At 58.3% G+C, this 27257-nt stretch overlaps 1 protein-coding gene across 1 annotated transcript; it reads right to left on the reverse strand.

The window, feature by feature from the left end:
• Positions 1 to 845: 845 nt before the first annotated feature.
• On the reverse strand, positions 846 to 27023 carry LOC140471872 (perforin-1-like; the record flags this gene model as incomplete). The annotated part of the gene is given in 3 exon segments (XM_072567445.1): positions 846 to 1465; positions 1468 to 1695; positions 26920 to 27023. Coding segments are annotated over 2 exon segments (756 nt in total), but the record flags the coding sequence as incomplete, so codon positions are not given.
• Positions 27024 to 27257: the final 234 nt, after the last annotated feature.

Genomic DNA, 27257 nt, shown 5'->3' on the forward strand with positions numbered 1-27257 from the left:
TGGGGGTGTGGGGATATGGGGGTGTGCGGATATGGGGGTGTGGGGGTTTGGGGATATGGGGGTGTGCGGATATGGGGGTGTGCAGATATGGGGGTGTGGGGATACGGGGGTGTGTGGCTACGGGGGTGTGTGCATATGGGGTTGTGTGGATATGTGGGTGTGGGGATATGGGGGTGTGGGGATACGGGGGTGTGCGGATATGGGGGTGTGCGGATACGTGGGTGTGCGGATATGGGGGTGTGCGGATATGGGGGTGTGGGGATACGGGGGTGTGCGGATACGGGGGTGTGCGGATACGGGGGTGTGGGGATACGGGGGTGTGCGGATACGGGGGTGTGGGGATATGGGGGTGTGGGGGTGTGGGGATATGGGGGTGTGCGGATACGGGAGTGTGCGGATATGGGGGTGTGCGGATATGGGGGTGTGCGGATATGGGGGTGTGCGGATACGGGGGTGTGGGGATACGGGGGTGTGGGGATACAGGGGTGTGGGGATACGGGGGTGTGGGGATACGGGGGTGTGCGGATACGGGGGTGTGGGGATACGGGGGTGTGGGGGTGTGGGGATATGGGGGTGTGCGGATATGGGGGTGTGTGGATACGGGGGTGTGCGGATATGGGGGTGTGCGGATATGGTCAGCCTCCAGCTGTTCGGTGGGGGCTGCGGCGGGGGCTGAGGGTTAACCCCTGAGGCCGGTGTGCGCCAGGGGAAGGGGGGAACGGATGGAGCTGCCCCCCCTCCCTCCCCCTCCCCCCTCCCACTCCCCCTCCCCCCTCCCCCCTCCCACTCCCCCTCCCCCTCCCCCCTCCCCCTCCCCCTCCCCCTCCCCCTCCCCGGTGACCCACCTCCTCCACGGTCTGACTCTCCGTCGCCACCTGGCAGGTGCGGAGGGCGGTGACGTCGTGGAGGCGCCCGCCCAGCCGCACCCCGCTGATGTAGTGGGTGCCGTAGGTGCGCAGGAAGCGCTGGTAGAAGAAGCGGGAGGAGGGCCCCGGGCGGCGGGGGAGGGCGCGGGCCAGCCGCAGGAACTGGCCGGAGGGCCGCGGCCGGTGCACCAGCCGGTACTCGTAGAGCTGGCACTGGAAGGTGTGGGCGGTGAAGCTGTAGCGGTCCGTGGAGCTGCGGCGCCGGGCGAACTCCGCCATCTTGGATTGGGTGCCCGCCACCCTCACCTTGGCGCCCGTCTCCGGCTTCAGGTTGAGGTCCAGGCCGGCGCTCCAGGACTTGTCCACCACCGAGGCGCCCGAGTCCTCCAGCTCGCCCACCGACTCGTAGAGCTGGCTGCTGAGGTGCCGCTGGCAGGAGGGCCGGGTCCGCCAATCGGTGACCTGCCGGGGCAGGCGCTGCGGTGCCCCCTCCATCTGGGAGTTGCGGCACAGGGTGCAGGTGCCGTCCCGGCGCCGCCAGGTCTGGACGTCGACGGCAAAAGCCCCTGTCCGGCGCAGGGTGACCACGTCGTAGCCCTCCCGGCCAGGTCAGCGCCGGGCACCGGGCTGGCTCTCCGGCACTCGTTGGCGGTGCCGGTGAAGCAGCTGGCGTGGCCCCCCGCCGCCCACAACAGGACGAGGAGGAGGGCGGGGGAGAAGGTAGGCCGAACCGTCATGGCCGCCCGCCCCCCCCCCCCCCCGACTCCGACCTCCCACACCGCCCGCCAACCGACGGCGTTCCCGGTGCCTCCCGGCGATCTCCGATCACCTGTAGCGGGGGAGGGGGGGAGAGAGAGACGGGACGCGGTCAGAGAGGGGGAAGGAGGTAGGCCTCGGCGCGTCCCCTTCGCCCCCAAAACAAAAAGAAACAACCGCCCAGATAATGGGCGCCCCGAACGCCGAGGGCAACGCCAACCCAACCGGGAGGGAAGGCACCGTCCACTGGCGTCGGCCGGGACGAACCGCGAGACTCGGCCCCGACCCCCAGGGGGGGCCAACAACGCGCCAACGCCCCCCAGACACAGAGAGAGGGCCCAGTGGTCAGTGAGAGACCCAGAGGGAGGGACAGGGATTGAGGGAGATGGGGGAGAGACCCAGAGGGAGGGAGGGACAGGGATTGAGGGAGATGGGGGAGGGACCCAGAGGGAGGGAGGGACAGGGATTGAGGGAGATGGGGGAGGGACCCAGAGGGAGGGAGGGACAGGGATTGAGGGAGATGGGGGAGAGACCCAGAGGGAGGGAGGGACAGGGATTGAGGGAGATGGGGGAGAGACCCAGAGGGAGGGAGGGACAGGGATTGAGGGAGATGGGGGAGGGACCCAGAGGGAGGGAGGGACAGGGATTGAGGGAGATGGGGGAGAGACCCTGGGGATGGGAGGGACAGGGATTGAGGGAGATGGGGGAGGGACCCAGAGGGAGGGAGGGACAGGGATTGAGGGAGATGGGGGAGGGATCCAGAGGGAGGGAGGGACAGGGATTGAGGGAGATGGGGGAGAGACCCAGAGGGAGGGAGGGACAGGGATTGAGGGAGATGGGGGAGAGACCCAGAGGGAGGGAGGGACAGGATTGAGGGAGATGGGGGAGGGACCCAGAGGGAGGGAGGGACAGGGATTGAGGGAGATGGGGGAGAGACCAGAGGGAGGGAGGGACAGGGATTGAGGGAGATGGGGGAGAGACCCAGAGGGAGGGAGGGACAGGGATTGAGGGATATGGGGGAGAGACCCGGAGGGAGGGAGGGGACAGGGATTGAGGGAGATGGGGGAGAGACCCAGAGGGAGGGAGGGACAGGGATTGAGGGAGATGGGGGAGGGACCCAGAGGGAGGGAGGGACAGGGATTGAGGGAGATGGGGGAGGGACCCAGAGGGAGGGAGGGACAGGGATTGAGGGAGATGGGGGAGAGACCCAGAGGGAGGGAGGGACAGGGATTGAGGGAGATGGGGGAGAGACCCAGAGGGAGGGAGGGACAGGGATTGAGGGAGATGGGGGAGGGACCCAGAGGGAGGGAGGGAGGGACAGGGATTGAGGGAGATGGGGGAGGGACCCAGAGGGAGGGAGGGACAGGATTGAGGGAGATGGGGGAGAGACCCAGAGGGAGGAAGGGACAGGGATTGAGGGAGATGGGGGAGAGACCCAGAGGGAGGGAGGGACAGGGATTGAGGGAGATGGGGGAGAGACCCAGAGGGAGGGAGGGAGAGGGATTGAGGGAGATGGGGGAGGGATCCAGAGGGAGGGACAGGGATTGAGGGAGATGGGGGAGGGACCCAGAGGGAGGGAGGGACAGGGATTGAGGGAGAAGGGGGAGGGGACCCAGAGGGAGGGAGGGACAGGGATTGAGGGAGATGGGGGAGGGACCCAGAGGGAGGGAGGGACAGGATTGAGGGAGATGGGGGAGAGACCCAGAGGGAGGGAGGGACAGGGATTGAGGGAGATGGGGAGGGACCCAGAGGGAGGGAGGGACAGGGATTGAAGGAGATGGGGGAGAGACCCAGAGGGAGGGAGGGAGGGACAGGGATTGAGGGAGATGGGGGAGAGACCCAGAGGGAGGGAGGGACAGGGATTGAGGGAGATGGGGGAGGGACCCAGAGGGAGGGAGGGACAGGGATTGAGGGAGATGTGGGAGAGACCCAGAGGGAGGGAGGGACAAGGATTGAGGGAGATGGGGGAGAGACCCAGAGGGAGGGAGGGACAGGGATTGAGGGAGATGGGGGAGAGACCCTGAGGGAGGGAGGGAGAGGGATTGAGGGAGATGGGGGAGAGACCCAGAGGGAGGGAGGGAAAGGGATTGAGGGAGATGGGGGAGAGACCCAGAGGGAGGGAGGGATAGGGATTGAGGGAGATGGGGGAGAGACCCAGAGGGGAGGGAGGGAGGGACAAGGATTGAGAGAGATGGGGGAGACACCCAGAGGGAGGGAGGGACAGGGATTGAGGGAGATGGGGGAGAGAGACCCAGAGGGAGGGAGGGAGGGACAGGGATTGAGGGAAATGGGGGATAGACCCAGAGGGAGGGAGGGACAGGGATTGAGGGAGATGGGGGAGAGAGACCCAGAGGGAGGGAGGGACAGGGATTGAGGGAGATGGGGGAGAGACCCAGAGGGAGGGAGGGACAGGGATTGAGGGAGATGGGGGAGAGACCCAGAGGGAGGGAGGGAGGGACAGGGATTGAGGGAAATGGGGGGAGAGACCCAGAGGGAGGGAGGGACAGGGATTGAGGGAGATGGGGGGAGAGAGACCCAGAGGGAGGGAGGGACAGGGATTGAGGGAGATGGGGGAGAGACCCAGAGGGAGGGAGGGACAGGGATTGAGGGAGATGGGGGAGAGACCCAGAGGGAGGGAGGGACAGGGATTGAGGGAGATGGGGGAGGGACCCAGAGGGAGGGAGGGACAGGGATTGAGGGAGATGGGGGAGAGACCCAGAGGGAGGGAGGGACAGGGATTGAGGGAGATGGGGGAGAGACCCAGAGGGAGGGAGGGAGGGACAGGGATTGAGGGAGATGGGGGAGAGACCCAGAGGGAGGGAGGGAGGGACAGGGATTGAGGGAGATGGGGGAGGGACCCAGAGGGAGGGAGGGACAGGGATTGAGGGAGATGGGGGAGAGACCCAGAGGGAGGGAGGGACAGGGATTGAGGGAGATGGGGGAGAGACCGAGAGGGAGGGAGGGACAGGGATTGAGGGAGATGGGGGAGAGACCCAGAGGGAGGGAGGGACAGGGATTGAGGGAGATGGGGGAGAGACCCAGAGGGAGGGAGGGAGGGACAGGGATTGAGGGAGATGAGGGAGAGACCCAGAGGGAGGGAGGGACAGGGATTGAGGGAGATGGGGGAGGGACCCAGAGGGAGGGAGGGAGGGACAGGGATTGAGGGAGATGGGGGAGGGACCCAGAGGGAGGGAGGGACAGGGATTGAGGGAGATGGGGGAGAGACCCAGAGGGAGGGAGGGACAGGGATTGAGGGAGATGGGGGAGGGACCCAGAGGGAGGGAGGGACAGGGATTGAGGGAGATGGGGGAGGGACCCAGAGGGAGGGAGGGACAGGGATTGAGGGAGATGGGGGAGAGACCCAGAGGGAGGGAGGGACAGGGATTGAGGGAGATGGGGGAGAGACCCAGAGGGAGGGAGGGACAGGGATTGAGCGAGATGGGGGAGGGACCCAGAGGGAGGGAGGGACAGGGATTGAGGGAGATGGGGGAGAGACCCAGAGGGAGGGAGGGACAGGGATTGAGGGAGATGGGGGAGAGAGACCCAGAGGGAGGGAGGGACAGGGATTGAGGGAGATGGGGGAGAGACCCAGAGGGAGGGAGGGACACGGATTGAGGGAGATGGGGGAGAGACCCCGAGGGAGGGAGGGACAGGGATTGAGGGAGATGGGGAAGGGACCCAGAGGGAGGGAGGGACAGGGATTGAGGGAGATGGGGGAGAGACCCAGAGGGAGGGAGGGACAGGGATTGAGGGAGATGGGGGAGAGACCCAGAGGGAGGGAGGGACAGGGTTTGAGGGAGATGGGGGAGGGACCCAGAGGGAGGGAGGGACAGGGATTGAGGGAGATGGGGGAGAGACCCAGAGGGAGGGAGGGACAGGGATTGAGGGAGATGGGGGAGAGACCCAGAGGGAGGGAGGGACAGGGATTGAGGGAGATGGGGAAGAGACCCAGAGGGAGGGAGGGACAGGGATTGAGGGAGATGGGGGAGGGACCAAGAGGGAGGGAGGGAAAGGGATTGAGGGAGATGGGGGAGAGACCCAGAGGGAGGGAGGGAGGGACAGGGATTGAGGGAGATGGGGGAGAGACCCAGAGGGAGGGAGGGACAGGGATTGAGGGAGATGGGGGAGACACCCAGAGGGAGGGAGGGACAGGGATTGAGGGAGATGGGGGAGAGACCCAGAGGGAGGGAGGGACAGGGATTGAGGGAGATGGGGGAGAGACCCAGAGGGAGGGAGGGAAAGGGATTGAGGGAGATGGGGGAGAGACCCTGGGGATGGGAGGGACAGGGATTGAGGGAGATGGGGGAGGGACCCAGAGGGAGGGAGGGAGGGACAGGGATTGAGGGAGATGGGGGAGGGACCCAGAGGGAGGGAGGGAGGGACAGGGATTGAGGGAGATGGGGGAGAGACCCAGAGGGAGGGAGGGACAGGGATTGAGGGAGATGGGGGAGAGACCCAGAGGGAGGGAGGGAGGGACAGGGATTGAGGGAGATGGGGGAGGGACCCAGAGGGAGGGAGGGACAGGGATTGAGGGAGGTGGGGGAGAGACCGAGAGGCAGGGAGGGACAGGGATTGAGGGAGATGGGGGAGAGACCCAGAGGGAGGGAGGGACAGGGATTGAGGGAGATGGGGGAGAGACCCAGAGGGAGGGAGGGAGGGACAGGGATTGAGGGAGATGGGGGAGAGACCCAGAGGGAGGGAGGGACAGGGATTGAGGGAGATGGGGGAGGGACCCAGAGGGAGGGAGGGAGGGACAGGGATTGAGGGAGATGGGGGAGGGACCCAGAGGGAGGGAGGGACAGGGATTGAGGGAGATGGGGGAGAGACCCAGAGGGAGGGAGGGACAGGGATTGAGGGAGATGGGGGAGGGACCCAGAGGGAGGGAGGGACAGGGATTGAGGGAGATGGGGGAGAGACCCAGAGGGAGGGAGGGACAGGGATTGAGGGAGATGGGGGAGGGACCCAGAGGGAGGGAGGGAGGGACAGGGATTGAGGGAGATGGGGGAGAGACCCAGAGGGAGGGAGGGACAGGGATTGAGGGAGATGGGGGAGGGACCCAGAGGGAGGGAGGGAGGGACAGGGATTGAGGGAGATGGGGGAGAGACCCAGAGGGAGGGAGGGACAGGGATTGAGGGAGATGGGGGAGAGATCCCGAGGGAGGGAGGGACAGGGATTGAGGGAGATGGGGGAGGGACCCAGAGGGAGGGAGGGACAGGGATTGAGGGAGATGGGGGAGAGACCCAGAGGGAGGGAGGGACAGGGATTGAGGGAGATGGGGGAGGGACCCAGAGGGAGGGAGGGACAGGGATTGAGGGAGATGGGGGAGAGACCCAGTGGGAGGGAGGGATAGGGATTGAGGGAGATGGGGGAGGGACCCAGAGGGAGGGAGGGACAGGGATTGAGGGAGATGGGGGAGAGACCCAGAGGGAGGGACAGGGATTGAGGGAGATGGGGGAGGGACCCAGAGGGAGGGAGGGACAGGGATTGAGGGAGATGGGGGAGGGACCCAGAGGGAGGGACAGGGATTGAGGGAGATGGGGGAGAGACCAAGAGGGAGGGAGGGAGGGACAGGGATTGAGGGAGATGGGGGAGGGACCCAGGGGGAGGGAGGGAACGGGATTGAGGGAGATGGGGGAGAGACCCAGAGGGAGGGACAGGGATTGAGGGAGATGGGGGAGAGACCCAGAGGGAGGGAGGGACAGGGATTGAGGGAGATGGGGGAGAGACCCAGAGGGAGGGAGGGACAGGGATTGAGGGAGATGGGGGAGGGACCAAGAGGGAGGGAGGGACAGGGATTGAGGGAGATGGGGGAGGGACCCAGAGGGAGGGAGGGACAGGGATTGAGGGAGATGGGGGAGAGACCAAGAGGGAGGGAGAGACAGTGATTGAGGGAGATGGGGGAGAGACGCAGAGGGAGGGAGGGACAGGGATTGAGGGAGATGGGGGAGGGACCCAGAGGGAGGGAGGGACAGGGATTGAGGGAGATGGGGGAGGGACCCAGAGGGAGGGAGGGACAGGGATTGAGGGAGATGGGGGAGAGACCAAGAGGGAGGGAGGGAGGGACAGGGATTGAGGGAGATGGGGGAGGGACCCAGGGGGAGGGAGGGAACGGGATTGAGGGAGATGGGGGAGAGACCCAGAGGGAGGGAGGGAGAGACAGGGATTGAGGGAGATGGGGGAGAGACGCAGAGGGAGGGAGGGACAGGGATTGAGGGAGGTGGGGGAGAGACCCAGAGGGAGGGAGACACAGGGATTGAGGGAGATGGGGGAGGGACCCAGCGGGAGGGTGGGACAGGGATTGAGGGAGAAGGGGGAGGGACCCAGAGAGAGGGAGGGACAGGGATTGAGGGAGGTGGGGGAGAGACCCAGAGGGAGGGAGGCACAGGGATTGAGGGAGATGGGGGAGGGACCCAGAGGGAGGGAGGGAGGGACAGGGATTGAGGGAGAAGGGGGAGGGACCCAAAGGGAGGGAGGGACAGGGATTGAGGGAGAAGGGGGAGGGACCCAGAGGGAGGGAGGGACAGGGATTGAGGGAGATGGGGGAGGGACCCAGAGGGAGGGCTGGAGGGACAGGGATTGAGGGAGATGGGGGAGAGACTCAGAGGGAGGGAGGGACAGGGATTGAGGGAGATGGGGGAGGGACCCAGAGGGAGGGCTGGAGGGACAGGGATTGAGGGAGATGGGGGAGGGACCCAGAGGGAGGGAGGGACAGGGATTGAGGGAGATGGGGGAGGGACCCAGAGGGAGGGAGGGAAAGGGATTGAGGGAGATGGGGGAGGGACCCAGAGGGAGGGAGGGACAGGGTTTGAGGGAGATGGGGGAGAGACCCAGAGGGAGGGAGGGATAGGGATTGAGGGAGATGGGGGAGGGACCCAGAGGGAGGGAGGGACAGGGATTGAGGGAGATGGGGGAGAGACCCAGAGGGAGGGAGGGACAGGGATTGAGGGAGATGGGGGTGAGACCCAGAGGGAGGGAGGGACAGGGATTGAGGGAGATGGGGGGGAGACCCAGAGGGAGGGAGGGACAGGGATTGAGGGAGATGGGGGAGAGAACCAGAGGGAGAGAGGGACAGGGATTGAGGAGATGGGGGAGGGACCCAGAGGGAGGGAGGGACAGGGATTGAGGGAGATGGGGGAGGGACCCAGAGGGAGGGAGGGACAGGGATTGAGGGAGATGGGGGAGAGACCAGAGGGAGGGAGGGACAGGGATTGAGGGAGATGGGGGAGGGACCCAGAGGTAGGGAGGGACAGGGATTGAGGGAGATGGGGGAGGGTCCCAGAGGGAGGGAGGGACAGGGATTGAGGGATATGGGGGAGAGACCAGAGGGAGGGAGGGAGGGACAGGGATTGAGGGAGATGGGTGAGAGATCCAGAGGGAGGGAGGGACCGGGATTGAGGGAGATGGGGGAGAGACCCAGAGGGAGGGAGGGAGGGACAGGGATTGAGGGAGATGGGGGAGAGACCCAGAGGGAGGGAGGGACAGGGATTGAGGGAGATGGGGGAGGGACCCAGAGGGAGGGAGGACAGGGATTGAGGGAGATGGGGGAGGGACCCAGAGGGAGGGAGGGACAGGGATTGAGGGAGATGGGGGAGGGACCCAGAGGGAGGGAGTGACAGGGATTGAGGGAGATGGGGGAGGGACCCAGAGAGGGGGTCAGGGATTGAGGGAGATGGGGGAGAGACCCAGAGGGAGGGAGGGAGGGACAGGGATTGAGGGAGATGGGGGAGAGACCCAGGGGGAGGGAGGGACAGGGATTGAGGGAGATGGGTGAGAGACCCAGATGGCGGGACAGGGATTGAGGGAGATGGGGGAGCGACCCAGAGGGAGGGAGGGAGGGACAGGGATTGAGGGAGATGGGGGAGTGACCCAGAGGGAGGGACAGGGATTGAGGGAGATGGGGGAGAGACCCAGAGGGAGGGAGGGACAGGGATTGAGGGAGATGGGTGAGAGACCCAGAGGGAGGGACAGGGATTGAGGGAGATGGGGGAGAGACTCCGAGGGAGGGACAGGGATTGAGGGAGATGGGGGAGAGACCCAGAGGGATGGGAGGGACTGGGATTGAGGGAGATGGGGGAGAGACCCAGAGGGAGGGAGGGACAGGGATTGAGGGAGAAGGGGGAGGGACCCAGGGGGAGGGAGGGACAGGATTGAGGGAGATGGGGGAGGGACCCAGAGGGAGGGAGGGACATGGATTGAGGGAGATGGGGAGAGACCGAGAGGGAGGGAGGGTGGGACAGGGATTGAGGGAGATGGGGGAGGGACCCAGAGGGAGGGAGGGACAGGGATTGAGGGAGATGAGGGAGGGGACCCAGAGGGAGGGAGGGACAGGGATTGAGGGAGATGGGGGAGCGACCAAGAGGGAGGGAGGGACAGGGATTGAGGGAGATGGGGAGAGACCCAGAGGGAGGGAGGGACAGGGATTGAGGGAGATGGGGGAGGGATCCAGAGGGAGGGAGGGAGGGACAGGGATTGAGGAGATGGGGGAGAGACCCAGAGGGAGGGAGGGACAGGGATTGAGGGAGATGGGGGAGAGACCAAGAGGGAGGGAGGGACCGGGATTGAGGGAGATGCGGGAGGGACCCAGGGGGAGGGAGGGAAAGGATTGTGGGAGATGGGGGAGGGACCCAGAGGGAGGGAGGGACAGGGATTGAGGGAGATGGGGAGAGACCCAGAGGGAGGGAGGGACAGGGATTGAGGGAGATGGGGGAGGGACCCAGAGAGAGGGAGGGACAGGGATTGAGGGAGATGGGGGAGAGACCCAGAGGGAGGGAGGGACAGGGATTGAGGGTGATGGGGGAGGGACCCAGAGGGAGGGAGGGACAGAATTGAGGGAGATGGGGGAGAGACCGAGAGGGAGGGAGGGACAGGGATTGAGGGAGATGGGGGAGAGACCCAGAGGGAGGGAGGGACAGGGATTGAGGGAGATGGGGGAGGGACCCAGAGGGTGGGAGGGACAGGAATTGAGGGAGATGGGGGGAGGGACCCAGAGGGAGGGAGGGACAGGGATTGAGGGAGATGGGGGAGAGACCAAGAGGGAGGGAGGGACAGGGATTGAGGGAGATGGGGGAGGGACCCAGAGGTAGGGAGGGACAGGGATTGAGGGAGATGGGGGAGGGTCCCAGAGGGAGGGAGGGGACAGGGATTGAGGGATATGGGGGAGAGACCCAGAGGGAGGGAGGGAGGGACAGGGATTGAGGGAGATGGGTGAGAGATCCAGAGGGAGGGAGGGACCGGGATTGAGGGAGATGGGGGAGAGACCCAGAGGGAGGGAGGGAGGGACAGGGATTGAGGGAGATGGGGGAGAGACCCAGAGGGAGGGAGGGACAGGGATTGAGGGAGATGGGGGAGGGACCCAGAGGAGGAGGGACAGGGATTGAGGGAGATGGGGGAGGGACCCAGAGGGAGGGAGGGACAGGGATTGAGGGAGATGGGGGAGGGACCCAGAGGGAGGGAGTGACAGGGATTGAGGGAGATGGGGGAGGGACCCAGAGGGAGGGAGGGACAGGGATGGAGGGAGATGGGGGAGAGACCCAGAGGGAGGGAGGGACAGGGATTGAGGGAGATGGGGGAGAGACCCAGAGGGAGGGAGGGAGGGACAGGGATTGAGGGAGATGGGGGATAGACCCAGAGGGAGGGAGGGACAGGGATTGAGGGATATGGGGGAGAGACCCAGAGGGAGGGATGGACAGGGATTGAGGGAGATGGGGGAGGGACCCAGAGGGAGGGAGGGACAGGGATTGAGGGAGATGGGGGAGAGACCCAGAGGGAGGGAGGGACAGGGATTGAGGGCGATGGGGGAGAGACCCAGAGGGAGGGAGGGAGGGACAGGGATTGAGGGAGATGGGGGAGAGACCCAGAGGGAGGGAGGGACAGGGATTGAGGGAGATGGGGGAGGGACCCAGAGGGAGGGAGGGACAGGGATTGAGGGAGATGGGGGAGAGACCCAGAGGGAGGGAGGGACAGGGATTGAGGGAGATGGGGGAGGGACCCAGAGGGAGGGAGGGACAGGGATTGAGGGAGATGGGGGAGAGACCCAGAGGGAGGGAGGGACAGGGATTGAGGGAGATGGGGGAGAGACCCAGAGGGAGGGAGGGACAGGGATTGAGGGCGATGGGGGAGAGACCCAGAGGGAGGGAGGGAGGGACAGGGATTGAGGGAGATGGGGGAGAGACCCCGAGGGAGGGAGGGACAGGGATTGAGGGAGATGGGGGAGGGACCCAGAGGGAGGGAGGGACAGGGATTGAGGGAGATGGGGGAGAGACCCAGAGGGAGGGAGGGACAGGGATTGAGGGAGATGGGGGAGGGACCCAGAGGGAGGGAGGGACAGGGATTGAGGGAGATGGGGGAGAGACCCAGAGGGAGGGAGGGACAGGGATTGAGGGAGATGGGGGAGAGACCCAGAGGGAGGGAGGGACAGGGATTGAGGGAGATGGGGGAGGGACCCAGAGGGAGGGAGGGACAGGGATTGAGGGAGATGGGGGAGTGACCCAGAGGGAGGGACAGGGATTGAGGGAGATGGGGGAGAGACCCAGAGGGAGGGAGGGACCGGGATTGAGGGAGATGGGGGAGAGACCCAGAGGGAGGGAGGGAGGAACAGGGATTGAGGGAGATGGGGGAGAGACCCAGAGGGAGGGAGGGACAGAGATTGAGGGAAAAGGGGGAGGGACCCAGGGGGAGGGAGGGACAGGGATTGAGGGAGATGGGGGAGAGACCCAGAGGGAGGGAGGGACCGGGATTGAGGGAGATGGGGGAGAGACCCAGAGGGAGGGAGGGACAGGGATTGAGGGAGATGGGGGAGGGACCCAGAGGGAGGGAGGGACAGGGATTGAGGGAGATGGGGGAGAGACCCAGAGGGAGGGAGGGACAGGGATTGAGGGAGATGGGGGAGGGACCCAGAGGGAGGGACAGGGATTGAGGGAGATGGGGGAGGGACCCAGAGGGAGGGAGGGACAGGGATTGAGGGAGATGGGGGAGGGACCCAGATGCAGGGAGGGACAGGGATTGAGGGAGATGGGGGAGAGACCCAGAGGGACAGGGATTGAGGGAGATGGGGGAGAGACCCAGAGGGAGGGAGGGACAGGGATTGAGGGAGATGGGGGAGGGACCCAGAGGGAGGGAGGGACAGGGATTGAGGGAGATGGGGGAGAGACCCAGAGGGAGGGAGGGACAGGGATTGAGGGAGATGGGGGAGGGACCCAGAGGGAGGGACAGGGATTGAGGGAGATGGGGGAGGGACCCAGAGGGAGGGAGGGACAGGGATTGAGGGAGATGGGGGAGGAACCCAGATGCAGGGAGGGACAGGGATTGAGGGAGATGGGGGAGAGACCCAGAGGGAGGGAGGGACAGGGATTGAGGGAGATGGGGGAGAGACCCAGAGGGAGGGAGGGACAGGGATTGAGGGAGATGGGGGAGGGACCCAGAGGGAGGGACAGGGATTGAGGGAGATGAGTCAGAATGCTGTGAGTCACAGCAGTGTTTCGGGAATCGTTACATTCCCAGGGATAGGAGCATTCATTCGGACATTAGTGAGGCCGCTTTGGGAATACTGTGTGCGATTCCGGTCTCCCCGCGACAGGAAGGATGTTGGGAGAGGGTTCGGAAAAGATGTACGAGGATGTTGGAGGGTCTGAGCTACAGGGAGAGGCTGGGGCTGTTTTCCCCGGAGCGTCGGAGGCTGAGGGGGTGACCTTATAGAGGTTTATAACATCATGGGGGGGGGGACATGGAGAGGGTAAATAGACAAGGTCTTTTCCCCCTGGGGTGGGGTTAGACTGAGGGGGTGACCTTATAGAGGTTTATAACATCATGGGGGGTGGGACATGGAGAGGGTAAATAGACAAGGTCTTTTCCCCCTGGGGTGGGGGGAGACTGAGGGGGTGACCTTATAGAGGTTTATAACATCATGGGGGGTGGGACATGGAGAGGGTAAATAGACAAGGTCTTTTCCCCCTGGGGTGGGGTTAGACTGAGGGGGTGACCTTATAGAGGTTTATAACATCATGGGGGGTGGGACATGGAGAGGGTAAATAGACAAGGTCTTTTCCCCCTGGGGTGGGGAGAGACTGAGGGGGGTGACCTTATAGAGGTTTATAACATCATGGGGGGGGGGGGGACATGGAGAGGGTAAATAGACAAGGTCTTTTCCCCCTGGGGTGGGGGGAGACTGAGGGGGTGACCTTATAGAGGTTTATAACATCACGGGGGGGGGGGACATGGAGAGGGTAAATAGACAAGGTCTTTTCCCCCTGGGGTGGGGGGGGAGAGTCCTGAACTCGAGGGGGAGAGGGGAAAGATTGAAAAGGGGTAACATTGAAAAGGTGGATGGGGAGGGGGACAGGAAGGGTTTAGAGGGAGAGGGGGCCAAGTGCTGGCAAACGGGGACTGAGTTAGGTTAGGGATATCTGGGTCAGCACGGACGGGGTGGGGCCGAAGGGCCTGTTTCTTCGCTGGGCACATCTCTGGGCGTCTCTGTGACGGTTCTACAGGACAGAATTACACACAGAGTGACGCTGCTCGTAACCTCCTGAAACTGAAACTCACTCCCACACAACTCTTTCACATTCAATGTTCAGGTCAACTTCCACGTTTCAAATGAAGGTAAAGCTCTCTCTACACTGTCCCCCCATCAAACACTCCCAGGCACAGGGACAGCACGGGGTTAGATACAGAGTAAAGCTCCCTCTACACTGTCCCCCCCATCAAACACTCCCAGGGACAGGGACAGCAAGGGGTTAGATACAGAGTAAAGCTCCCTCTACACTGTCCCCCATCAAACACTCCCAGGAACAGGGACAGCACAGGGTTAGATACAGAGTAAAGCTCCCTCTACACTGTCCCCCCCATCAAACACTCCCAGGGACAGGGACAGCACGGGGTTAGATACAGAGTAAAGCTCCCTCTACACTGTCCCCCGTCAAACACTCCCAGGGACAGGGACAGCACAGGGTTAGATACAGAGTAAAGCTCCCTCTACACTGTCCCCCCATCAAACACTCCCAGGGACAGGGACAGCACAGGGTTAGATACAGAGTAAAGCTCCCTCTACACTGTCCCCCCATCAAACACTCCCAGGGACAAGGACAACATGGGGTTAGATACAGAGTAAAGCTCCCTCTACACTGTCCCCCCCATCAAACACTCCCAGGGACAGGGACAGCACAGGGTTAGATACAGAGTAAAGCTCCCTCTACACTGTCCCCCCATCAAACACTCCCAGGGACAGGGACAGCACAGGGTTAGATACAGAGTAAAGCTCTCTCTACACTGTCCCCCATCAAACACTCCCAGGGACAGGGACAGCATGGGTTTAGATGCAGAGTAAAGCTCCCTCTACACTGTCCCCCCCATCAAACACTCCCAGGGACAGGGACAGCACGGGGTTAGATACAGAGGAAAGCTCCCTCTACACTGTCCCCCCCATCAAACACTCCCAGGGACAGGGACAGCACGGGGTTAGATACAGAGTAAAGCTCTCTCTACACTGTCTCCCCATCAAACACTCCCAGGGACAGGGACAGCACGGGGTTAGATACAGAGTAAAGCTCCCTCTACACTGTCCCCCCATCAAACACTCCCAGGGACAGGGACAGCACGGGGTTAGATACAGAGTAAAGCTTCCTCTACACTGTCCCCCCCATCAAACACTCCCAGGGACAGGGACAGCACAGGGTCAGATACAGAGTAAAGCTCCCTCTACACTGTCCCCCCATCAAACACTCCCAGGGACAGAGACAGCACTGGGCTACATACAGAGTAAAGCTCACTCTACACTGTCCCCCCATCAAACACTCCCAGGGACAGGGACAGCAAGGGGTTAGATACAGCGTAAAGCTCCCTCTACACTGTCCCCCCATCAAACACTCCCAGGGACAGGGACAGCACTGGGCTACATACAGAGTAAAGCTCACTCTACACTGTCCCCCCATCAAACACTCCCAGGGACAGGGACAGCAAGGGGTTAGATACAGAGTAAAGCTCCCTCTACACTGTCCCCCCATCAAACACTCCCAGGGACAGGGACAGCACGGGGTTAGAGACAGAGTAAAGCTTCCTCTACACTGTCCCCCCCATCAAACACTCCCAGGGACAGGGACAGCACGGGGTTAGATACAGAGTAAAGCTCTCTCTACACTGTCCCCCCATCAAACACCCCCAGGGACAGGGACAGCACTGGGCTACATACAGAGTAAAGCTCACTCTACACTGTCCCCCCATCAAACACACCCAGGTACAGGGACAGCAAGGGGTTAGATACAGAGTAAAGCTTCTTCTACACTGTCCCCCATCAAACACTCCCAGGAACAGGGTCAGCACGGGGTTAGATACAGAGTAAAGCTCCCTCTACACTGTCCCCCCCATCAAACACTCCCAGGGACAGGGACAGCACGGGGTTAGATACAGAGTAAAGCTCCCTCTACACTGTCCCCCCATCAAACACTCCCAGCGACAGGGACAGCACGGGGTTAGATACAGAGTAAAGCTTACTCTACACTGTCCCCCATCAAACACTCCCAGGGACAGGGACAGCACGGGGTTAGATACAGAGTAAAGCTCCCTCTACACTGTCCCCCCCCATCAAACACTCCCAGGGACAGGGACAGCACGGGGTTAGATACAGAGTAAAGCTCTCTCTACACTGTCTCCCCATCAAACACTCCCAGGGACAGGGACAGCATGGGGTAAGATACAGAGTAAAGCTCCCTCTACACTGTCCCCCCCATCAAACACTCCCAGGGACAGGGACAGCACGGGGTTAGATACAGAGTAAAGCTTCCTCTACACTGTCCCCCCATCAAACACTCCCAGGGACAGGAACAGCACGGGGTTAGATACAGAGTAAAGCTCCCTCTACACTGTCCCCCCATCAAACACTGCCAGGGACAGGGACAGCACGGGGTTAGATACAGAGTAAAGCTCTCTCTACACTGTCTCCCCATCAAACACTCCCAGGGACAGGGACAGCACGGGGTTAGATACAGAGTAAAGCTCCCTCTACACTGTCCCCCCATCAAACACTCCCAGGGACAGGGACAGCATGGGGTTAGATACAGAGTAAAGCTCCCTCTACACTGTCCCCCCATCAAACACTGCCAGGGACAGGGACAGCACGGGGTTAGATACAGAGTAAAGCTCCCTCTACACTGTCCCCCCATCAAACACTCCCAGGGACAGGGACAGAACGGGGTTGGATACAGAGTAAAGCTCCCTCTACACTGTCCCCCCATCAAACACTCCCAGGGACAGGGACAGCACGGGTTTAGATACAGAGTAAAGCTCCCTCTACACTGTCCCCATCAAACACTCCCAGGGACAGGGACAGCACGGGGTTAGATACAGAGTAAAGCTCCCTCTACACTGTCCCTCCATCAAACACTCCCAGGGACAGGGACAGCACGGGGTTAGATACAGAGTAAAGCTGCCTCTACACTGTTCCCCCCCATCAAACACTCCCAGGGACAGGGACAGCACGGGGTTAGATACAGAGTAAAGCTCCCTCTACACTGTCTCCTCATCAAATACTCCCAGGGACAGGGACAGCACAGGGTTAGATACAGAGTAAAGCTCCCTCTACACTGTCCCCCCATCAAACACTCCCAGGGACAGGGACAGCACGGGGTTAGATACAGAGTAAAGCTCCCTCTACTCTGTCCCCCCATCAAACACTCCCAGGGACAGGGACAGCACGGGGTTAGATACAGAGTAAAGCTCTCTCTACACTGTCCCCCCATCAAACACTCCCAGGGACAGGGACAGCAAGGGGTTAGATACAGAGTAAAGCTCCCTCTACACTGTCCCCCCCATCAAACACTCCCAGGGACAGGGACAGCACGGGGTTAGATACAGAGTAAAGCTTCCTCTACATTGTCCCCCCCATCAAACACTCCCAGGGACAGGGACAGCACGGGGTTAGATACAGAGTAAAGCTTCCTCTACATTGTCCCCCCGCCATCAAACCCTCCCAGAACGAGTCTAATGCAGAATCACTGACTGTAGAGCTGAGACCATTCGGCCCATCCAGTGCAAGGCCTGCCCTATCCCCAGGCGCCCCCCACTGGGGATGTTCAGACACTGCAGGTACCTCATGGCTGTCCATTTGGAAGGTGCTGAGGTGTTTCCTGCCTCCCCCACCCTCCCAGGCAGTGTGTCCCAGAGCCCCCACCTCTCTCCGTGGGGTGGGAGGGGGGGGGGGGGAGAGGCTAACCCTCTCCTCAAAATCCCCCCTCCTGCCTTCCACATTAACATAACGCCCCCCCCCCCCCTTCATTCCAGGCCCTTCGACTATGGTGTGGGGGGGGGGAAACTCGTTCTGTAGGAGCCTCTACACCTCGACCAGGGATCCCCCCCCCCCACCCCCTGCTCCCGAGTGAACGCCCCTGATGCTAATCCATCCCCTCTCCCCTCTCTCCATCCCAGGGCAGAGTCCTCTGCAAGGAGAGAGTGAGGGCCGCAGCCACTGGAGTATCAGAGCTGAAAAGACGTGTTGCTGGAAAAGCGCAGACGGCCAAGGGTGGGGTGGGGGGCAGCATCCCCAGGAGCAGGTTTGGGGCAAAAAGCCCCTTCGTCTGGAAGCTTCCGTCCGAGACGTGGAATTTTCCTGCCCCCCTTCGGACGCTGCCAGACCTGCGGCGCTTTTCCAGCAACCCCTCTGACCTCCAGCGCCCGCAGTGCCCACTGTCGCACAGTCACCAACTCTCTGGGCGGTGTCACAGGTCAACGCAACGTCAAGGGCCCTGGGCTGTGATAGAACATAGAACAATACAGCACAGAACAGGCCCTTCGGCCCACGATGTTGTGCTGAACATTTGTCCTAGATTAAGCACCCATCCATGTATCTATCCAAATGCCGCTTAAAGGTCGCCAACGATTCTGACTCTACCACTCCCACGGGCAGCGCATTCCATGCCCCCACCACTCTCTGGGTAAAGAACCCACCCCTGACATCCCCCCCTATACCTTCCACCCTTCACCTTCAATTTATGTCCCCTTGTAACACTCTGTTGTACCCGGGGAAAAAGTTTCTGACTGTCTACTCTATCTATTCCTCTGATCATCTTATAAACCTCTATCAAGTCACCCCTCATCCTTCGCCGTTCCGACGGGAAAAGGCCGAGAACTCTCAACCTATCCTCGTATGACCGACTCTCCATTCCAGGCAACATCCTGGTAAATCTTCTCTGCACCCTCTCCAAAGCTTCCACATCTTTCCTAAAGTGAGGCGACCAGAACTGCACACAGTGCTCCAACTGTGGCCTAACCAAAGTCCTGTACAGCTGCAACATCACTTCACGACTCTTGAATTCAATCCCTCTGCTAATGAACGATAATACTCCATAGGCCTTCTTACAAACTCTATCCACCTGAGTGGCAACCTTCAAAGAGCTATGAACATAGACCCCAAGATCCCTCTGTTCCTCCACCTGACCAAGAACCCTACCGTTATGTCCTACCTTCTCGCCCTGCCCCCTGTCCAGGGATGTGTGGGCAAGTATCCCATGATCCCTCTGCCCTTCCTGTTTTCCGTCTCGTGCCCCCCCTGCCCCCCCCCACCCCCTGCCCCGTCCCTCCGAACGGGCCATTTCTCAGGATGAAAGTCCGCCTGTCGCTGGTCCGAACCCAATCCGCCTTCCGTCTCCCTCCGACCTGACGCCATCTCCCACCCGGTCAGCACTGTGGTCAGTCTCTCTGTCGGTCGCAAAGGGTGGGTGGGGGGGGGGGGGGGGGGGGAAGGCGGGGGGGGGGGGGGGGGGTTGTTCTCAGCACCCTGCACGTTCCCCACCCCCCCCCCCCCCCCCCCCCCCCCACCAATCCTGAGATGTAGCTATCTCAGAGCCAGGAGGGCAGCCAGCACGAATCTGGGAGTTCTCACACGGGCAGCCCAGCCTCTGTCACCCTGTTCCTGAGGTCCACTGGGGACAAGCAGGTTATAGACGGCAACTCACAGCCAATAGGAAACCCACTCACAGCAATTCATTACTCAATGCTGAAACGCTTCCTCAAATAGATTCCACTCCCGGGGTATCTGTTATTCTGTATATAAACCACCCCGAACCCCTCGATTAGATTCCAGTCTATAACTCTCTCCCGGGTATCTGTTATTCTGTATATAAACCACCCTGAACCCCTCGATTAGATTCCAGTCTGTAACTCCCTCCCCGGGGTATCTGTTATTCTGTATATAAACCACCCTGAACCCCTCGATTAGATTCCAGTCTGTAACTCCCTCCCGGGTATCTGTTATTCTGTATATAAACCCCCCCCCGAACCCCTCGATTAGATTCCAGTCTGTAACACCCTCCCGGGTATCTGTTATTCTGTATATAAACCACCCCGAACCCCTCGATTAGATTCCAGTCTGTAACTCCCTCCCGGGTATCTGTTATTCTGTATATAAACCCCCCCCCCGAACCCCTCGATTAGATTCCAGTCTGTAACTCCCTCCCGGGGTATCTGTTATTCTGTATATAAACCCCACCCCGAACCCCTCGATTAGATTCCAGTCTGTAACTCTCTCCCGGGTATCTGTTATTCTGTATATAAACCCCCCCCGAACCCCTCGATTAGATTCCAGTCTGTAACTCTCTCCCGGGGATCTGTTATTCTGTATATAAACCCCCCCGAACCCCTCGATTAGATTCCAGTCTGTAACTCTCTCCCGGGGTATCTGTTATTCTGTATATAAACCACCCTGAACCCCTCGATTAGATTCCAGTCTATAACTCCCTCCCTGGTATCTGTTATTCTGTATATAAACCACCCCGAACCCCTCGATTAGATTCCAGTCTGGAACTCCCTCCCGGGTATCTGTTATTCGGTATATAAACCATCCCGAACCCCTCGCTTAGATTCCAGTCTATAACTCCCTCCCGGGTATCTGTTATTCTGTATATAAACCACCCCGTACCCCTCGATTAGATTCCAGTCTGTAACTCTCTCCCGGGGATCTGTTATTCTGTATATAAACCCCCCCGATACCCTCGATTAGATTCCAGTCTGTAACTCTCTCCCGGGGTATCTGTTATTCTGTATATAAACCACCCTGAACCCCTCGATTAGATTCCAGTCTATAACTCCCTCCCTGGTATCTGTTATTCTGTATATAAACCACCCCGAACCCCTCGATTAGATTCCAGTCTGTAACTCCCTCCCCGGGGTATCTGTTATTCTGTATATAAACCACCCCGAACCCCTCGATTAGATTCCAGTCTATAACTCCCTCCCGGGGTATCTGTTATTCTGTATATAAACCACCCTGAACCCCTCGATTAGATTCCAGTCTGTAATTCCCTCCCGGGTATCTGTTATTCTGTATATAAACCCCCCTGAACCCCTCGATTAGATTCCAGTCTGTAACTCCCTCCCTGGGTATCTGTTATTCTGAATATAATCCACCCTGAACCCCTCGATTAGATTCCAGTCTGTAACTCCCTCCCGGGTATCTGTTATTCTGTATATAAACCACCCCGTACCCCTCGATTAGATTCCAGTCTGTAACTCCCTCCCGGGTATCTGTTATTATGTATATAAACCCCCCCCCGAACCCCTCGATTAGATTCCAGTCTGTAACACCCTCCCGGGTATCTGTTATTCTGTATATAAACCCCCCCCCCGAACCCCTCGATTAGATTCCAGTCTGTAACTCCCTCCCGGGGTATCTGTTATTCTGTATATAAACCACCCCCGAACCCCTCGATTAGATTCCAGTCTGTAACTCCCTCCCGGGTATCTGTTATTCTGTATATAAACCCCCCCCCGAACCCCTCGATTAGATTCCAGTCTGTAACACCCTCCCGGGTATCTGTTATTCTGTATATAAACCCCCTCCGAACCCTTGATTAGATTCCAGTCTGTAACTCCCTCCCGGGTATCTGTTATTCTGTATATAAACCCCACCCCGAACCCCTCGATTAGATTCCAGTCTGTTACTCTCTCCCGGGTATCTGTTATTCTGTATATAAACCCCCCCCGAACCCCTCGATTAGATTCCAGTCTGTAACTCTCTCCCGGGGATCTGTTATTCTGTATATAAACCACCCCGAACCCCTCGATTAGATTCCAGTCTGTAACTCCCTCCCGGGTATCTGTTATTCTGTATATAAACCCCCCCGAACCCCTCGATTAGATTCCAGTCTGTAACTCCCTCCCGGGTATCTGTTATTCTGTATATAAACCACCCTGAACCTCTCGATTAGATTCCAGTCTGTAACTCCCTCCGGGGTATCTGTTATTCTGTATATAAACCCCCCCGAACCCCTCGATTAGATTCCAGTCTGTAACTCTCTCCCGGGGATCTGTTATTCTGTATATAAACCCCCCCGAACCCCTCGATTAGATTCCAGTCTGTAACACCCTCCCGGGTATCTGTTATTCTGTATATAAACCCCCCCCCGAACCCCTCGATTAGATTCCAGTCTGTAACTCCCTCCCGGGGTATCTGTTATTCTGTATATAAACCCCCTCCGAACCCTTGATTAGATTCCAGTCTGTAACTCTCTCCCGGGTATCTGTTATTCTGTATATAAACCCCCCCGAACCCCTCGATTAGATTCCAGTCTGTAACTCTCTCCCGGGGATCTGTTATTCTGTATATAAACCCCCCCGAACCCCTCGATTAGATTCCAGTCTGTAACTCTCTCCCGGGGTATCTGTTATTCTGTATATAAACCACCCTGAACCCCTCGATTAGATTCCAGTCTATAACTCCCTCCCTGGTATCTGTTATTCTGTATATAAACCACCCCGAACCCCTCGATTAGATTCCAGTCTGGAACTCCCTCCCGGGTATCTGTTATTCGGTATATAAACCATCCCGAACCCCTCGCTTAGATTCCAGTCTATAACTCCCTCCCGGGTATCTGTTATTCTGTATATAAACCACCCCGTACCCCTCGATTAGATTCCAGTCTGTAACTCTCTCCCGGGGATCTGTTATTCTGTATATAAACCCCCCCGATACCCTCGATTAGATTCCAGTCTGTAACTCTCTCCCGGGGTATCTGTTATTCTGTATATAAACCACCCTGAACCCCTCGATTAGATTCCAGTCTATAACTCCCTCCCTGGTATCTGTTATTCTGTATATAAACCACCCCGAACCCCTCGATTAGATTCCAGTCTGTAACTCCCTCCCCGGGGTATCTGTTATTCTGTATATAAACCACCCCGAACCCCTCGATTAGATTCCAGTCTATAACTCCCTCCCGGGGTATCTGTTATTCTGTATATAAACCACCCTGAACCCCTCGATTAGATTCCAGTCTGTAATTCCCTCCCGGGTATCTGTTATTCTGTATATAAACCCCCCTGAACCCCTCGATTAGATTCCAGTCTGTAACTCCCTCCCTGGGTATCTGTTATTCTGAATATAATCCACCCTGAACCCCTCGATTAGATTCCAGTCTGTAACTCCCTCCCGGGTATCTGTTATTCTGTATATAAACCACCCCGTACCCCTCGATTAGATTCCAGTCTGTAACTCCCTCCCGGGTATCTGTTATTATGTATATAAACCCCCCCCCGAACCCCTCGATTAGATTCCAGTCTGTAACACCCTCCCGGGTATCTGTTATTCTGTATATAAACCCCCCCCCGAACCCCTCGATTAGATTCCAGTCTGTAACTCCCTCCCGGGGTATCTGTTATTCTGTATATAAACCACCCCCGAACCCCTCGATTAGATTCCAGTCTGTAACTCCCTCCCGGGTATCTGTTATTCTGTATATAAACCCCCCCCCGAACCCCTCGATTAGATTCCAGTCTGTAACACCCTCCCGGGTATCTGTTATTCTGTATATAAACCCCCTCCGAACCCTTGATTAGATTCCAGTCTGTAACTCCCTCCCGGGTATCTGTTATTCTGTATATAAACCCCACCCCGAACCCCTCGATTAGATTCCAGTCTGTTACTCTCTCCCGGGTATCTGTTATTCTGTATATAAACCCCCCCGAACCCCTCGATTAGATTCCAGTCTGTAACTCTCTCCCGGGGATCTGTTATTCTGTATATAAACCACCCCGAACCCCTCGATTAGATTCCAGTCTGTAACTCCCTCCCGGGTATCTGTTATTCTGTATATAAACCCCCCCGAACCCCTCGATTAGATTCCAGTCTGTAACTCCCTCCCGGGTATCTGTTATTCTGTATATAAACCACCCTGAACCTCTCGATTAGATTCCAGTCTGTAACTCCCTCCGGGGTATCTGTTATTCTGTATATAAACCCCCCCGAACCCCCTCGATTAGATTCCAGTCTGTAACTCTCTCCCGGGGATCTGTTATTCTGTATATAAACCCCCCCGAACCCCTCGATTAGATTCCAGTCTGTAACACCCTCCCGGGTATCTGTTATTCTGTATATAAACCCCCCCCCGAACCCCTCGATTAGATTCCAGTCTGTAACTCCCTCCCGGGGTATCTGTTATTCTGTATATAAACCCCCTCCGAACCCTTGATTAGATTCCAGTCTGTAACTCTCTCCCGGGTATCTGTTATTCTGTATATAAACCCCCCCGAACCCCTCGATTAGATTCCAGTCTGTAACTCTCTCCCGGGGTATCTGTTATTCTGTATATAAACCACTCTGAACCCCTCGATTAGATTCCAGTCTATAACTCCCTCCCTGGTATCTGTTATTCTGTATATAAACCACCCCGAACCCCTCGATTAGATTCCAGTCTGGAACTCCCTCCCCGGGTATCTGTTATTCTGTATATAAACCACCCCGTACCCCTCGATTAGATTCCAGTCTGTAACTCCCTCCCGGGTATCTGTTATTCTGTATATAAACCCCCCCGAACCCCTCGATTAGATTCCAGTCTGTAACTCTCTCCCGGGGATCTGTTATTCTGTATATAAACCCCCCCGAACCCCTCGATTAGATTCCAGTCTGTAACTCTCTCCCGGGGTATCTGTTATTCTGTATATAAACCACCCTGAACCCCTCGATTAGATTCCAGTCTATAACTCCCTCCCTGGTATCTGTTATTCTGTATATAAACCACCCCGAACCCCTCGATTAGATTCCAGTCTGTAACTCCCTCCCCGGGGTATCTGTTATTCTGTATATAAACCACCCCAAACCCCTCGATTAGATTCCAGTCTATAACTCCCTCCCGGGGTATCTGTTATTCTGTATATAAACCACCCTGAACCCCTCGATTAGATTCCAGTCTGTAACTCCCTCCCGGGTATCTGTTATTCTGTATATAAACCCCCCTGAACCCCTCGATTAGATTCCAGTCTGTAACTCCCTCCCTGGGTATCTGTTATTCTGAATATAATCCACCCTGAACCCCTCGATTAGATTCCAGTCTGTAACTCCCTCCCGGGGTATCTGTTATTCTGTATATAAACCACCCCGAACCCCTCAATTAGATTCCAGTCTGTAACTCCCTCCCGGGTATCTGTTATTCTGTATATAAACCACCCCGTACCCCTCGATTAGATTCCAGTCTGTAACTCCCTCCCGGGTATCTGTTATTCTGTATATAAACCCCCCCCCGAACCCCTCGATTAGATTCCAGTCTGTAACACCCTCCCGGGTATCTGTTATTCTGTATATAAACCCCCTCCGAACCCTTGATTAGATTCCAGTCTGTAACTCCCTCCCGGGTATCTGTTATTCTGTATATAAACCCCACCCCGAACCCCTCGATTAGATTCCAGTCTGTAACTCCCTCCCGGGTATCTGTTATTCTGTATATAAACCCCCCCCCGAACCCCTCGATTAGATTCCAGTCTGTAACACCCTCCCGGGTATCTGTTATTCTGTATATAAACCCCCCCCCGAACCCCTCGATTAGATTCCAGTCTGTAACTCCCTCCCGGGGTATCTGTTATTCTGTATATAAACCCCCTCCGAACCCTTGATTAGATTCCAGTCTGTAACTCCCTCCCGGGTATCTGTTATTCTGTATATAAACCCCACCCCGAACCCCTCGATTAGATTCCAGTCTGTAACTCTCTCCCGGGTATCTGTTATTCTGTATATAAACCCCCCCGAACCCCTCGATTAGATTCCAGTCTGTAACTCTCTCCCGGGTATCTGTTATTCTGTATATAAACCCCCCCGAACCCCTCGATTAGATTCCAGTCTGTAACTCTCTCCCGGGGTATCTGTTATTCTGTATATAAACCACTCTGAACCCCTCGATTAGATTCCAGTCTATAACTCCCTCCCTGGTATCTGTTATTCTGTATATAAACCACCCCGAACCCCTCGATTAGATTCCAGTCTGGAACTCCCTCCCCGGGTATCTGTTATTCTGTATATAAACCACCCCGTACCCCTCGATTAGATTCCAGTCTGTAACTCCCTCCCGGGTATCTGTTATTCTGTATATAAACCCCCCCGAACCCCTCGATTAGATTCCAGTCTGTAACTCTCTCCCGGGGATCTGTTATTCTGTATATAAACCCCCCCGAACCCCTCGATTAGATTCCAGTCTGTAACTCTCTCCCGGGGTATCTGTTATTCTGTATATAAACCACCCTGAACCCCTCGATTAGATTCCAGTCTATAACTCCCTCCCTGGTATCTGTTATTCTGTATATAAACCACCCCGAACCCCTCGATTAGATTCCAGTCTGTAACTCCCTCCCCGGGGTATCTGTTATTCTGTATATAAACCACCCCAAACCCCTCGATTAGATTCCAGTCTATAACTCCCTCCCGGGGTATCTGTTATTCTGTATATAAACCACCCTGAACCCCTCGATTAGATTCCAGTCTGTAACTCCCTCCCGGGTATCTGTTATTCTGTATATAAACCCCCCTGAACCCCTCGATTAGATTCCAGTCTGTAACTCCCTCCCTGGGTATCTGTTATTCTGAATATAATCCACCCTGAACCCCTCGATTAGATTCCAGTCTGTAACTCCCTCCCGGGGTATCTGTTATTCTGTATATAAACCACCCCGAACCCCTCGATTAGATTCCAGTCTGTAACTCCCTCCTGGGTATCTGTTATTCTGTATATAAACCATCCTGAACCCCACGATTAGATTCCAGTCTGTAACTCCCTCCGGGGTATCTGTTATTCTGTATATAAACCACCCCCGAACCCCTCGCTCAGACAGCGATGTGTAACTCCCTCCCCGGGGGGTATCTGTTACAATGTACACGAACCCTGACCTGTGTATCTGCAGATTTGCATGAGCGTCTTGTGTGGAGGCTGCTGGGTCCCAGGCTAACGGGGTCTGTGAGTCACCCGATCACTCTCTGTGCTGCCCCCCCCCCCCCACCACCGACCCCTCACCCAACTCTCTCCGACTCCCTGAGTATCCCCTGACCCACACTCACCTCTTCCTCCGCTCCCCAGCCTCCGAAGCGGTGCAGGTCCGGGGAAGGTTGGGGGGCTTTCGGGTCCGGCTGGGGGTCGATGGGGCGTCTTGCTGGGAGTTGGAAACCGAAAGCGCAATCACCTTTCGCGCACGCACACACACAGAGAGAGAGAGAGAGAGAGAGAGAGAGAGAGAGAGACGACGGCCGAACCAAAGCGAGCTCTTCGAAACCACAATCTATGGCAACCGTCGTTGTTGTCATTTCCGAACTCCTTCCGAACATTTCTCAGCTTCTTGTGGCTTCTGCATCCAGGGATAGGGAGGGCCGGGGACGGGGAGGGTGGGGTGGGGAGGGGG

The sequence above is a fragment of the Chiloscyllium punctatum genome, unplaced genomic scaffold, assembly GCF_047496795.1.
Source record: "Chiloscyllium punctatum isolate Juve2018m unplaced genomic scaffold, sChiPun1.3 scaffold_176, whole genome shotgun sequence".
NCBI lineage: Eukaryota > Metazoa > Chordata > Chondrichthyes > Orectolobiformes > Hemiscylliidae > Chiloscyllium > Chiloscyllium punctatum.